At 41.0% G+C, this 15,528-nt stretch overlaps 1 protein-coding gene across 5 annotated transcripts in view; it reads right to left on the bottom strand.

Annotated features, from left to right (window-relative positions):
* Nucleotides 1–15,049, bottom strand: part of NDFIP2 (Nedd4 family interacting protein 2) — a 67,141-nt gene extending 52,092 nt beyond the window's left edge. Inside the window, exon 1 of one of the 5 annotated variants that reach the window (XM_075129218.1) lies at nucleotides 14,795–15,049. In XM_075129218.1, the coding sequence (XP_074985319.1) occupies nucleotides 14,795–14,830 (36 nt within the window). In that variant the 5' untranslated portion in view covers nucleotides 14,831–15,049. The remainder of the gene's footprint in view (nucleotides 1–14,794) is intronic. The other 4 variants (XM_048852950.2, XM_048852943.2, XM_048852964.2 and 1 more) reach the window with 4 other exon arrangements.
* Between the last annotated feature and the right edge of the window lie 479 nt (nucleotides 15,050–15,528).

Genomic DNA, 15,528 nt, shown 5'->3' with positions numbered 1-15,528 from the left:
CTGTAACTTAGTTACTGAAATAGACTAACTTATTCTACTGCCCCAATATGTTTATTATTCACCTATAATGCTTGAATGCAATGGGGACTGTTTAGGGAGGCAAATCAATTGCTCCTCAGACAAGAATAATGAGGAGTCCTTGTGGCACCGTGGAGACTAACATTTATTTGGGCATAAGCTTTCGTGGGTTAGAACCTATTCTTTCATGTATTTTCACTCCATGCATCTGATGAAGTGGATTCTAACCCACAAAAGCTTAGAGACTAACAAATTTATTTGTGCATAAGGTGCCACAAGGACTCCTCATTATTTTTGCTGATACAGACTAACACGGCTACCACTCTGAAACCTGTAAGATAAGACTATTGCAGCACACACTTGGAAGACAACAGGTGAAACTACCAACTTCCACAATCCTATATTTTATCTCCAGCAAATAAACAAGTCTTAATATTTCCAGGCTGGGAGCCTGGAGATCAAGAGGATACTGAACAGCTAAAAGCCCTCTGACAAGAGGCGGGGTGATTGCCAGGAGCTGGCTAGGAAGTTGTCAGTGACCTCAGACAGCCACATGTCCTGCAGAAGTGTAAACAAGCCTGAGCCTTCCCCAGTTCCAGGGAATGGTAAGCCTTAGAAAGAAGCAAGCATGCACGTAGAATGTTTATTGTATTAAAATGTTTTCACAGAGATAGTTTTGTTCTAAGTAAATAATATTTTACTTTAGGAAGGCTGTTTGGTCACTAGTTACCACTGTCATTGCTGTCAGAGGCAACAGATTTTAGGTGCTGGGCCAACATCAGACCAGTCAAGGTAATCACAACTGATACCCAGAGGGCTACACCCAGAACCCAGTACAAGAGTGGGAGAAATTTCATGATTCTATCCTGAGAAATCTCATGATTCTATCCAGCCTGAGGAGGTGCACTCAAGGAGACCAAAAGCAGTCAGAGGTGCAGTTAGCCTGGGAACTGTGATAATCAGTAATGCTAGGAGTACACAGACTAATGGAGATAACTTTTGTAATGCCTATGCAATAAATGTTTGCGATGTTAACTTTAAAAGCCACATCTCACTCGACCATTCTATAAGTTCAAAAAAAGGCTTTGTTTAAAAATATTAAATTATATTCAAGAACTGATTCCACATTCCATAACGTTAGTTTAGAAAAAAAGTGTTGAGACACTAAAGAGCATATTAGAGACCTTTGAAATACTCACCAATTTCTTAATTTTATACTAAGAACTACAGGATTAGAGTACGCAAAGCTGCAGTGAGCCCACCATTCAAGACATTTGGAGAAAAATACATTAGAGAGATTGCATCTGCAAGAGTCACCAGATGTAACAACTCTTTACCAGAAAACTGAAAAAGCACTACTTTTTCCATATTAAATGCAAATGGATCAGATATGGTCTCTTCTGTCGTTTGTGAAGATTTTTGTCAGGAAACAATGTTTTCTTTATTAAAACTTGAGAGAGAAAACACTGCTTTACAACTACTACAAGATCAAGAAACTTTAAAGGCCTTCTCTTCATCAAAAATGTGCAACTGTCATGTCTTCAATGTTGCAGAAAGTGAAATTGTGTAACTATACAGCACTAACTCAACTTGGAATGACACCCAACTATAGGAAGTCAGTTGAATGTTTTAGAGCTTGACGTGGATCCAAAAAAGGACAGCTTTCAATAAATGTAACAGGCTGGGAAAAAAAGATCAACTTGGTCAATTAAGCTCAGGAATTTTCAGAAGAGTATTATTGCTCCAAAAAAATTTCTTAAACTGTCAAAACTAGGGCTGTCAAGCGATTAAAAAAATTAATTGCACTTAAGCACGCTGTTAAACAACAACAACAGAATACTATTTATTTATATATTTTGGAATGTTTTCTACATTTTCAAATATATTGATTTCATTTACAACAGAATACAAAGTGTACAGTGCTCTTTATATTTTTTATTACAAATACTTGCACTGTAAAAAACAATAGTATTTTTCAGTTCACTTAATACAAGTAATGTAATGCGATCTCTATCATGAAAGTTGAACTTACGAATGTACAATTATGTACAAAAAAATAACGGTATTCAAAAACAAAACAACGTAAAACTTGTGAGCCTACAAGTCCACTCAGTCTTACTTCTTGTTTAAGATCAGTACAGATTTAGGGGTAGGTTGTGAAACTCCTAATTATCTTGTCAGAAAATCATTGGAACTTGCACACCTAAACGACTTAGGCATTTCTAAAAATCTCACTTAAGGGCCTAACTTTAGACCTTTATTTTTTTAAATTCTTATCCTCAATCCCTGGTTTTCCCCCCACCAAATCTGGAAAATACAGAGTTAATGTCAGTTTGCATTTACATTGTGTTTTTTCAATTGAGGATTTAAGTGCCTTACAACAGAGAGCACAAAGTAGCCGCCACATCTTTCAGATATCAAGGCCATGCATAGAGATGCAATTTTTTTTTTGTTTGCTATATGGGGGCATAATGGAGCAGACTTGGAACTACCACATCAGAAACCCCAGGTCTAATCTCAATTCTCACAAAAACTTCCTTTAACCTTGGGCCACCTCTATCCTCAGTTATTCATCTGCAAAGTGTAGATCAGATAATATTTGTTTTAGAGGTGTGAGGCCTTGCTAAATATGGGCTGTGAGCATTCAGGCCTTATTAAACCTAGTTACCTTTGTAACTCATGATCTAGGCTCTGAGCCAGGAGAACACCTTTCCTTATACTGCTGCAATTGCAGTTTCTTACCTCCATGCCATTTTAGTGGGGAAAGCAGCTGAGCAGAATCATTTTCCCTAGATTTGTTCTCTCAATGCTCTCTTTATGTAAGGCATAAATGCAAGTCTCAATACTAGTGGTGCCTCTTTCACTCAGCACAGAGAAATGCACAGGTCTGCCCATGAACTTCCTATGGTGGGCTCTGCACATGCACACATGTCCCAAGAACCTTATTGCCAACTGGCAAAGGGGTTACAGCAATCTTCTGATTTTGGTATGTACATTCAGGTTCACCAAACAATGTCATGTGAAGTCTCAAATGAAATCCAGTGTGTCACTGGTTATTCATATTATTGTGAAATGTATGTACAGATACTATGTAAGGAATTATCTATATATACACTGAAAATATGATCTTAAAGTCTGTTTCAAGGTATTAGCCACCAAAGGTGCCAAACAGGTTCTATCAGACAAGAAATGTACATACAAACTGAGTATTGACTCATTCACAACAGGTCTCGCATTACAAACCTGAACTGAACGCAAAAGAAGAATTGTGGAGACTTCAAAAGAATCAAAAAGGAAGGGAAAAAAATAGAATGGAGAGAAAATCCTATCTGGTGGGTGCACTCCAAAAGTTTGCTTGAGTTTCTGGAGGCAAGACAACATGCTGGAACCCTTCACTTGGCGGGACAGGGTGGGCGGGGGGGTAGTACTTTTGCTTCATGAAAAAGGGATCTGAACCAGGCTTGGTTGAAAACAAGGAAGAGAACTATGTGATATTAAGTTATTCTCGTGTCAAAAGGTGTTAAATTTAGTCTCTAGAAATCAAGTTATGATTTTATTTTTATATATAATCATTTATTTTCAATATTCTTACTTACTATTGTTTGACTCTCTCGGATAACAAAACTTATTCTTGTTTTCCCTACAAATATACCTAAGTGCTGTTGTGGTAAGCAAAGTGCTGGTCATGGGGAGAATCTTACAAGCTGGTGTATATTGTTACTTTGAAAATAGCAGGCCTGGTAATTCTGTGAGTGTTCAGGGGACAAGGGACTAGACACTGTATAGAATATTGCGACAACGCGGGGGTTGGTGCGTGCCTATCGCTACCAGTACAGAAAGAGTGAGCCTGAAAAGTAGAACTTTGTGCTGCCAGAGGCTGGTGGTTTCAGCGAGCTGATCCACAGCAGACAGAGAAAAGACTGCTTCACACTAAGTGCAGGTTGTGGTGAGGTCTTAGATTATTCAAAAGATTCTGCTACAACCTAAGAACTGTCTCCTCGCCAAATTTCAAATCTATCACCTAAAGCTGGTATAAAAATATTGTTGATTTTTTAAACTGGGAAAATAATTTTTCACCATCAAAAACATCTGATTTTGCATAAATAAAACAACCCCCCCCCCAGGAATAAGAACATATCTGCTAAATTTTAGCCCCAAGGGTAGAATAGTGACAAAGTTTAAGCAGCTAAAAGTCATCCATTAAAATAGAAAAGCGTGTGCAACCTTAACTGGAGGTGTCATTCGTGCTCTGTATATAAGATTCTTTGCTTTGACACACAATCCATGAATACTTCTAATGTAAATTTCTATTAAAGGAGTTAAAAATAAAAGGATAATAAAATGAGCCAATAATAAAAATGTTAGAGTACCTTAATTAACCATCTTACTTGTAAGATGATAAAAGAAATGAAATTTGTTTCAAGCACTGAAGATTGCAAACTTCATCGGATGAAGTGAGCTGTAGCTCACGAAAGCTCATGCTCAAATAAATTGGTTAGTCTCTAAGGTGCCACAAGCACTCCTTTTCTTTTTGCGAATACAGACTAACACGGCTGTTACTCTGAAATAAGATCATTAAAGCTCAAAGATATCTCATCATGGAATTGGGAAAGTCACACCAGTGAACTGGTGGAAGTCACTTCAGAACTTGGATTCAGAGACTGTTGAAGTGATAATCTCACTTTTAACAGCAGTAGCTTCTTCTGCTGGTGTAGAAAGAATATTTTCTTTCTTTGGACTAATTCATTCCAAATGGAGAAATCATTTGGGAACCGAAAAAGCAGGAAAGCTTGTTTTTCTTTTCCAGAACAGGAAAATGAAGGTGAAGACAACTGAGTTAGCTACAGAACCCAATATTTTAAGTTTCTCATGTTGACCTGGCTGACATAGTCTATTTAATTTTTTTTTTTTAATATTTCAATTAACTATTTTAGTTAATTTTAAAATCAGGTTTTTGTTAAAAAAACTTGAATGTTTAACTAAATTCAAATGCTTGTTTTGTTAAACTATATATTTGCTGTTGAAGAAAAAATCCAGAATACATAACATTGTTGTTTCAATTAAATAGAACAATTTAAATGTCTGTCTGGTGATGTTCTCCTAATACAACATGACAAGAAAATCCTCCAAATATTAATGATTAACCTGTTGAATTGGAGATAGATATTTATGAAGTAACTGGAAGGTGAACTGTGTCAATTACCTTTGGTAAATGAAATAACTAATCATTCATTTTCTGATATAGCTGTAAAACTAATCTGAAAAGTTTTCAAAATAAATCACTTTAAAAATGCATAGTGTGTACCTTCTGAAAACGAAACCTACATCTGAGTTGTGAAGAGTGTGTGTTAAGGTTATAACAACCAACAAGAATGCACTTTTATGTAGAAATCTATGATTAAATTAAGTCTTCCTGACTAGTGATTTAAATCAAATCCATCCTGCATAGAACCATCACCTTTGAAAAGATACTAACAATTGAGAAAATATATGGTATGTCACAATGTTACACTTTATCATTTTTAGCCAACGGGTTTGCCAGTCAGTATTAAGAATACTTAATCACCAGAAAATAATTTGGAAGAAGAAGAATTCAAGCCTTTCACAATTATCGCTGGTGTTATTCTTTTAGGTGCATTCATACCTGATTGTGACATATTAGATTGTAAGCTCTTTGGGACAGGAACTGTCTTTTTGTTCTGCATTTGTACATCCAGCACAAGGGATCCCGGTCTATGACTGGGACTTCTAGGCACTACGATAATACCAAAAATAAGGTATGATGCAATCATTAGAAAGTAGTGGACCTTATCTTTCACAATGACCCAAGGCATACATTGGCTCGTTATTGAACAGATTGGTGATTCAAAAAGGAACTGGAGGTCAATGAGCACTTGCATTTCATAATAAAAATTTTGGGGGAACATGAAGGTGAGAAACCCAGAACAGTGGAGGAACTCAGAATTATTTTGCTTCTTGGTTTATATTGCTCAATTTACTGGATTAGTCAAAGTAGAAGTGTACCACTCCATTTGCCTGATCTGTCAGGTGTACATGGTCAAGCTAAGACATGCATTACGTCAAGAATATAAACTAATAAGTTTACCATGCATATAAAAACGTACTTTAAATTTTAGCTTACAGATGAAATTATCCAAAAGTTAAACAGCAGGTCAAACAGAATCTGCTGTTTATATTTTAAAAAAGATTTAAAACAGCACCCTCTGCCCCATCTGAGGTTATATCAAGAGGAAATTTGATAGCTATCTTCCTCCATGCACTAATGAGAGGGTCTTTTTCAATTGTGGGGTAAAAAAATGATTAAAGTTTCTCAAAACAAAAAATGTACCTACTCAGGCCATTAAACAAAAAAGACGCTTTTACTTGCAGCTGAAAGTATTGTCCATTCATGGTTACACCAACTAATTTTCTCATTTTTAAAAAGGTACTCTAGGTATTTCAGTTTTTAGTACAGTACTAAATTCCAGACTGAGCTAGTATGAAAGAGGCCTGTTCTTTGAGGGTACAACTCATCTCACTGCATTAGTTCTTCAGTGCTATACAACATGAAGCTTAAGGGGGACAACAGTCTTGCACAAGTCCACTGCACTGAAGAAAATTTCACCTTCAATGGACAGTGGATTTATACTCATTAAAAATGTCAGTATGACTGACTATCTTAGGCATTACAATGAAGACAGTAAAGGTTGTCACTGGGATGTGACAATGTTTCATTGTTTTTAAACAGGCGTTTAAAAGCAAACCACTATCTTCAATTTACGGTACAGCAGACACTCAAGAGTAGCAACATATCAGTGTCCTTTCACTATGTTGCTCTTAAGTGGCTGTTGCTCCTAGGGAGGAGAGGGGATGTCAAGAACTCACAAAGAAACAGTAGGGAAAAGCTTTCCAGGAGAAATGTTGCTTGTAAGCAGTGGTTGCTCTGGCTTGTTTGCAGCAACACCTTGTATCTACTGTATCACAATTGCGTCAATGGAAAAAAAAAAACAGTGGAATATCATTATATAATTAGTTTGATCTATTCAGTTATACCAGCCATCAGAAGGGTCTCCAAGACTGACAGGATCAAAATTGCTAATGTAAAAACAACCTCAGTGTGTCTGTCTGTCTCTCTAAAATAAAGCAATAAAAATGGAAAGCCAATATCTTTCTCTGGCACTCAAATTTTAGGCTCAGTGCCATGAGGTGCTGGGGTGAGGGAGGGAAAGAAGAGGAGACTTGACTAAGCCTTCTCCCGAGTTTCTTGAGTAGGTTCACTTTCATTTCAGTGCCTGCACGCTGACAACTGAAGAAGCTGAACTAACGATGTATTTTATTATTTCTAACATGTGGTATTTTAATTAGTTGCAAATATAGCCAGAGTTTGCACTGGAAGCATGTTTTAGAAACCAAAAACCCTACAAGCACTTAACATACTGTAATGATACAGAAAGATGCACAATTTCACGGAATGGAAAAGATGACCGAGAAAATTTAGCATGTGAAGAAGTTGGAAAGAAAGTTTGTTTAGATCGATATCAACTGCATGCAAAGCGAAAGAATGACATTTTTTATCTTTTAATGCACTATGGACGGTGTTAGGTTTTCTAAATCACACCTCTCTCTACTGTAACATCAAGAGGTTCAGATGCATGTACCTTGCAGAACAGTGATCTTACATTTATACAATGACTTTCATCAATATAGATAAGTTATTTAGAAAATGTAGAGTAATGAATGTGTCTACCACTAGTGTAAAACACAGCCATCATCAGTAGCCTACACCCTGCATAGCATCCCGTACTTAGAGCCTGACATCCCACACACATGACCTAGCAGGCAGAGCATCATCCCTAATTCCCACACGTGGTTTTATGTGACTCCGAGATGGCAGATTGCAACAGGTTTTATAAGCTAAATGGAACTTTCCTAATAGAGGGTTCTGCTTTGGTTAAATCTCCTGGCTTCCCACTCTGTGTTGCAAGTGGGAAGGCATGCTCATCAGGGACCACTGAACCTCATAATAACTAAGGGGTGCTCATGGGCAGGTAGGGGGGTGTAACTGTACATGAACATGGTCAATTTACTTATAGCTGAAGAGGAAGACAGAATGAACCACGTTACTTTGCCTTGGGTCCCACAATAACCTTGTTCTGGATCTGATGGCAACTCTTCAGTAGTGAAAAAACATTGCTTGCCCAAAGATAATCAAAGACCTTACTTAGTCAAGTACTATGGGTAAAATTTTTAAAGATTCCTCAAGAGACTTAAGCACTTATGTCCCACTGAGTGGACTTGCAGAGTCTAATGTTTCACATTGTTTTATTTTTGAAGGCGGTTTTTTTATATAATTCTACATTTGTAAGTTCAACTTTCATGATAAAGAGATTGCACTACAATACTTGTATTATGTGAATTGAAAAAATACTATTTCTTTAGATTTTTTACAGTGCAAATACTTGCAATCAAAAATATAAAAAGTGAGCCCTGTACACTTCGTATTCTGTGTTGTAACTGAAATCAATATATTTGAAAAATGTAGAAAACATCCAGAAATATTTAAATTATATTCTATTATGGTTTAATCATGCCATTAATTTTTTAAATCGTGTAATTAATTTTTTTAACTGCTTGGCAGCTCTAGTTTCTATATATTTGCAGATAACTACTCTATTTCTACTGTTCTTCTGCAATAGGAACCAAAAGGTCATTAAAAAAATAAAAACAAAAACAAAAAACATTTTTCTGCAGACATACTTGAATAAAAAAACTTCAAACAATGAGACACCTGGATAATAGTATCCAAATTAAAGAAGGAAACGATCATACAAATGAGAAGTTGGGGGAAAACTGAAGAAATGTCTCTCTGCTGTTACAATTCCACTAGGTTTCAGAGTAGCAGCCGTGTTAGTCTGTATTCGCAAAAAGAAAAGGAGTACTTGTGGCACCTTAGAGACTAACCTATTTATTTGAGCATAAGCTTTCGTGAGCTACAGCTCACTTCATCGGATGCATACTGTGGAAAATACAGAAGATGTTCTTATACACACAGACCATGAAAAAATGGTTCTCTCCCCCCACCCCACTCTCCTGCTGGTAATAGCTTATCTAAAGTGATCACTCTCCTTACAATGTGTATGATAATCAAAGTGGGCCATTTCCAGCACAAATCCAGGTTTTCTTCCCCCCCACCAAAAACCCACTCTCCTGTTGGTATGTAGATTCCCTCCTCAGGCCCTGCGCTACCAGCACTCCCAGCTACCTTCGAGACACCACTGACTTCCTGAGGAAACTACAATCCATCGGTTATCTTCCTGATAACACCATCCTGGCCACTACGGATGTAGAAGCCCTCTACGCCAACATTCCACACAAAGATGGACTACAAGCCGTCAAGAACACTATCCCCGATAATGTCACGGCGAACCTGGTCGCTGAACTTTGTGACTTTGTCCTTACCCATAACTATTTTACATTTGAGGACAATGTATACCTTCAGATCGGCGGCACTGCTATGGGTACCCGCATGGCCCCACAGTATGCCAACATTTTTATGGCTGACTTAGAACAACGCTTCCTCAGCTCTCGTCCCCTAACACCCCTACTCTACTTGCGCTATATTGATGACATCATCATCTGGACCCATGGAAAAGAAGCCCTTGAGGAATTCCACCATGATTTCAACAATTTCCATCCCACCATCAACCTCAGCCTGGACCAGTCCACACAAGAGATCCACTTCCTGAACACTACAGTGCTAATAAACGATGGTCATATAAACAACACCCTATACCGGAAACCTACTGACCGCTATGCCTACCTACGTGCCTCCAGCTTTCACCCTGACCACATCACACGATCCATTGTCTACAGCCAAGCTCTGTGATACAACCACATTTGCTCCAACTCCTCAGACAGAGACAAACACCTACAAGATCTATCAAGCATTCTTACAACTACAATACCCACCTGCGGAAGCGAAGAAACAGATTGATAGAGCCAGAAGACTTCCCAGAAGTCACCTACTACAGGACAGGCCTAACAAAGAAAATAACAGAACGCCACTAGCCGTCACCTTCAGCCCCCAACTTAAACCCCTCCAACGCATTATCAAGGATCTACAACCTATCCTGAAGGACGACCCATCACTCTCACAAATCTTGGGAGACAGGCCAGTCCTTGCCTACAGACAGCCCCCTAACCTGAAGCGAATACTCACCAGCAACCACACACCACACAACAGAACCACTAACCCAGGAACCTATCCTTGCAACAAAGCCCGTTGCCAACTGTGCCCACATATCATTCAGGGGACACCATCACAGGGCCTAATAACATCAGCCACACTATCAGAGGCTCCAGAGTAACAGCCGTGTTAGTCTGTATTCGCAAAAAGAAAAGGAGTACTTGTGGCACCTTAGAGACTAACCAATTTATTTGAGCATGAGCTTTCATGAGCTACAGCTCACTTCATCGGATGCACACCGTGGAAACTGCAGCAGACTTTATATACCCACAGAGAATATGAAACAATACCTCCTCCCACCCCACTGTCCTGCTGGTAATAGCTTATCTAAAGTGATCATCAAGTTGGGCCATTTCCAGCACAAATCCAGGTTTTCTCGCCCTCCACCCCCCCACACAAATTCACTCTCCTGCTGGTGATAGGCTCGTTCACCTGCACATCTACCAATGTGATATATGCCATCATGTGCCAGAAATGCCTCTCTGCCATGTACATTGGGCAAACTGGACAGTCTCTACATAAAAGAATAAATGGACACAAATCAGATGTCAAGAATTATAACATTCATAAACCAGTTGGAGAACACTTCAATCTCTCTGGTCACTCGATTTCTGATCTTAAAGTAACTACCCTTCAAAAAAAAAAAAAACTTCGAAAACAGACTCCAACGAGAGACTGCTGAATTGGAATTAATTTGCAAATTGGATACAATTAACTTAGGTCTGAATAGAGACTGGGAATGGTTGATTCATTATAAAAAGTAACCTATTTCCCCTTGCTTATTCCTTTCCCCCCCACTGTTCCTCAGACATTCTTATTAAACCCTGGATTTGTGCTGGAAATGGCCCACCTTGATTATCATACACATTGTAAGAAGAGTGATCACTTTAGATAAGCTATTACCAGCAAGAGAGTGGGGTGGGGGAAGAGAACCATTTTTTCATGGTCTGTGTGTATAAAAACATCTTCTGTATTTTCCACAGTTTGCATCCGATGAAGTGAGCTGTAGCTCACAAAAGCTTATGCTCAAATAAATTGGTTAGTCTCTAAGGTGCCACAAATACTCCTTTTCTTTTTGTGGCACCTTGGAGACTTACAAACTTATTAGAGCATAAGCTTTTGTGGGCTACAGCCCACTTCATCGGATGCATAGAATGGAACATATAGTAAGAACACACACACAGATAAATTGGAAGTTTCCATACAAACTGTGAGAGGCTAGTTAGTTAAGAAAAGGAGTACTTGTGGCACCTTAGAGACTAACCAATTTATTTGAGCATGAGCTTTCGTGAGCTACAGCTCAGAAGTGAGCTGTAGCTCACGAAAGCTCATGCTCAAATAAATTGGTTAGTCTCTAAGGTGCCACAAGTACTCCTTTTCTTTTTGCGAATACAGACTAACAGGGCTGTTCCTCTGAAACTAGTTAGTTAAGATGAGCTATTATCAGCAGGAGAAAAAAAACTTTTGTAGCGATTATCAAGATGGCCCATTTAGACAGTTGACAAGAAGGTGTGAGGATACTTAACTTATAGAAATAGATTCAATGTGTGTAATGACCCAGCCACTCACAGTCTCTATTCAAACCCAAGTTAACGGTATCTAGTTTGCATATTAATTCAAGCTCAGCAGTTTCTCCTTGGAGTCTGTTTTTGAAGCTTTTCTGTTGCAAAATTGCCACCCTTAAATCTTTTACTGAGTGGCCAGAGAGGTTGAAGTGTTCTCCGACCGGTTTTAGAATGTTATGATTCCTGATGTCAGATTTGTGTCCATTTATTCTTTTGCGTAGAGTCTGTCTAGTTTGGCCAATGTACATGGCAGAGGGGCATTGCTGGCACATGACGGCATATATCACATTGGTAGATGTGCGGGTGAACGAGCCCCTGATGGCGTGGCTAATGTGATTAGGTCCTATGATGGTGTCACTTGAATAAATATGTGGACAGAGTTGGCATCGGGCTTTGTTGCAAGGACAGATTCCTGGGTTAGTGTTTTTGTTCTGTGGTTGCTGGAGAGTATTTGCTTCAGGTTGGGGATCTGAATAGAGACTTGGAGTGGCTGGGTCATTACACATACTGAATCTATTTCCCTAAGTTAAGTATCCTCACACCTTCTTGTGAACTGTCTAAATGGGCCATCTTGATTATCACTACAAAAGTTTCTTTCTCCTGCTGATAATAGCTCATCTTAACTAATTAGCCTCTCACAGTTTGTATGGCAACTTATCTGTGTGTGTGTGTGTATATTATATATAATTACACCCACACCCACACCCACACATATATCTTCTTACTATATTTTCCATTCTATGCATCCAACGAAGTGGGCTGTAGTCCACGAAAGCTTATGGTCTAATAAATGTGTAGTCTCTAAGATGTCACAAGTACCCCTGTTCTTTTTGCGGATACAGACTAACACGACTGCTACTCCCAAACATAGGAGAGAAAGTTACATAACACTCTGATCTACTTATGGGACTTGGTTTGCAACTCTCACCCTCCCGATACATTTGTAAATACAACCATTAAAAAGCTGCATTTTTTAACATTTTTAAATATATTTGTATTTTTATCCAAAAACGGTGGAGAAAGTTTTGTTCTTTTAATATTTTGAATCTTCAATCAATTCTTCTGTCAAAGAAATAAAGCAAGGAAATGGTTGGAGTCAAAGTTCTTACACAGAACAGTGTGTGTTGACTTAAAAATTTAATGTAATGTTCATTAGACTGAACAAAAATGATCTTTTTGAAAAACTTTTTACAGGGAGTTGATGATCTACGTCCTCGAAAGCCACATAAGTATTAATTATTCAATCAACAATAGTAGCAGAATTAATTCATCATCCCAATGTATTTATCAGAAAAGATATCCTGGAGTCACAGCAAGAGGAAAGGTGGGGGAGAAAACAGCTCAGAGTTAGAGAGGGAGAAAAGAAAAGAAATCCATGTTTACTATTCACATACCAGGAAAAAAAAATACACACAAAGGCAGTTATGGTACTGGTTGGATTTAATGAGCTTACCAATAGCAGTGGGAGGCTCACAAAACCAAGTATTAGAAAAGCCTATTACCATCTTAAAAATAAGATAATGTGCTTTCATGGCAAGGTGCTAATATTGTACAGTGAATCTAAAACAGTTTTGGTTCTTCCACCCTTTGGAGCCATTACAGTATATACACAATTGTATGAGAATCCAGTTGATAGTGTCAGGTCTGCGTGGTGATGAACAGGATAAAATATGACTGAAACAGTCATGGTTCTTCCTAGGACACTACAATAGCACTATCAACATAATCTCGTTAGTATATACTACAAATTAAGCATGCTATTCTCACTGTGACCTAATCCAAGTTCAGTGCACACTCTTTTAATGTAAAAAAGTTTAATGAAGTTAATAGCAAATATTGCTATAATTACAAAATTCATTTACTTAACCTTTATGTAGTCATTTTCAGATAATTTATGCGGTGAGCTATTGGAAATAAAGGCAAGACATAGTTCAATTTCACTCATAGAAACTCCACCCAAAAGGAGACTCATCCAAAAATCGGGGCACCTTATTCATACGCAGATCTATCAAATGAATAATAACTTCAAACTCCTACCACACGAATTACACTTTCAACAACTTCCGCCCTCTGCCAATTCTGTTCAGATTACAGTATGCTGAGAAGATTAAGCCTATTTCAGACCCTGGAGCAATGGGGCATTTCAAAAGGAAGGGGCCCATATGAAGAATGCTCTACCAGCAACCCTCTCTCCTTTTCATAAACGAGGTTGATCAAAATGCAAGGCCTCTGTTGAAATTCCCCCGTCCCTCTTCATTTCCCTTCCATGTTTTCAACGCCAGGCAGATGTAAAAATAAATCACTAATCTGACATTCACTCCCCCTTTGGATAAACTTTTGTCGAGCAACGGTTGGAGACATCGGCCTGCAGTTTAACTTTCAGAAGCACTGGAGCCACCCTCCCCCAAGTCTCCAAAATCGAGGCCGTTCAGGAGCCAGGGGGAGGGTGGCCCAGCTCAGTTGGGCGAGGACGACCTACGTGCCAAGCACTCGGCCGCCGGGGCACGAGAGGGGATCAAGGTTAAGCGCTGCGGAGCCGCTCCGCTGAGGTCTCCGAGCGGCCCCACCCTCGCGGAAGCTGTGGATTACCCACCCCCGGAGCCCCATACAGCGCCCCCAACAAGCCGGGCTCCCCGGCGCCCCTCGCCGCGTCCCGCGGCAGCGCCCCGGCCGCCAGACAGCACATCAACGACACTGACCCAGGCCGGCTCCGCCGCGACAGGCACCCCCACGGGGCGGGCTCCCCCCCCGCCCGGCCGGCTCCCCCCGCCCCCCAGCATGGGGCGGGAGCTCCACGTCCCTCCACACCCGGGGCAGAGAGAGGCTCGGGCAGGGGCCGAGTTCCCCGGCTCCGGCCACAGGCCCCGCAGCCGGGGAAGTGGCCGCTGTGAGCTCCCCCCGCCCCCCGCGCCGGCCCCGCAGAGCCGCCTGGGCCGCGGCGGAAGGAGCCGGGCCGGTCACTCACCACTTGGTAGCGGCTGGCGGGCTGGTGGTGATCCATCCCGGCCGCCCGCGGGGACAGAGCGGCGGCGCGGCGCGGCCCAACCCGGCTCCTCCTCGCCCGCTCTCCCCTCGCGGCTACCGCCCTGGTTCCCTGCCGCCGCGGCCGGGCCCTGCCTTCCCCCTCCGGATGCGGCTGCCTCTCAAGCGGAGCCGGCCCCCTCGCTCCGTCACCACCGCCCCACCCGCCTTCCGGGGGCGGGGCGCGACAGCCACTTCCCTGCGGAGGAGCACGGAGGTGAGAGCGCCGCCACCCCCCTCCGTGACGCACATAATAAAGGGGGGCGGGGAAGGACGCACGTCGGCCCCGGCCTCCTGTGTTACACACCACCTACTCTGAAACCAACACACCTCTGCCCCTCACACCCACCCTGTGTCCCTCCCCGTCCCCTACACACCCCTGTTCCCCCCTATCACACACACACACTGCTGGGCCTTAGGCCAGCTCCCTACACACGCCTGTTCAAGCACACACAGCCCTCTGCCCCTTGCAGAGGCCAGCCCCCTCCACACAGATACATACATCAGTGCCCCTCCCAGCCCAGCCCTTTACACACACACCTGTGTCACAGGCACACAGACCAGCTCCTTACTGTGCTTCTCAGCCCAGCTCCCTACATGTACACATCTGTACCCTTCACATACAGGGGGACCAGACAGCAAGTGTGAAAAATCAGGACAGCAGGGGGTAATAGGAGC

The sequence above is a fragment of the Caretta caretta genome, chromosome 1 (assembly GCF_965140235.1).
Source record: "Caretta caretta isolate rCarCar2 chromosome 1, rCarCar1.hap1, whole genome shotgun sequence".
Lineage (NCBI taxonomy): Eukaryota > Metazoa > Chordata > Testudines > Cheloniidae > Caretta > Caretta caretta.
The sequence above is the reverse complement of the archived record's forward strand: the minus strand, read 5'-3'. Positions and strand labels throughout refer to the sequence as shown.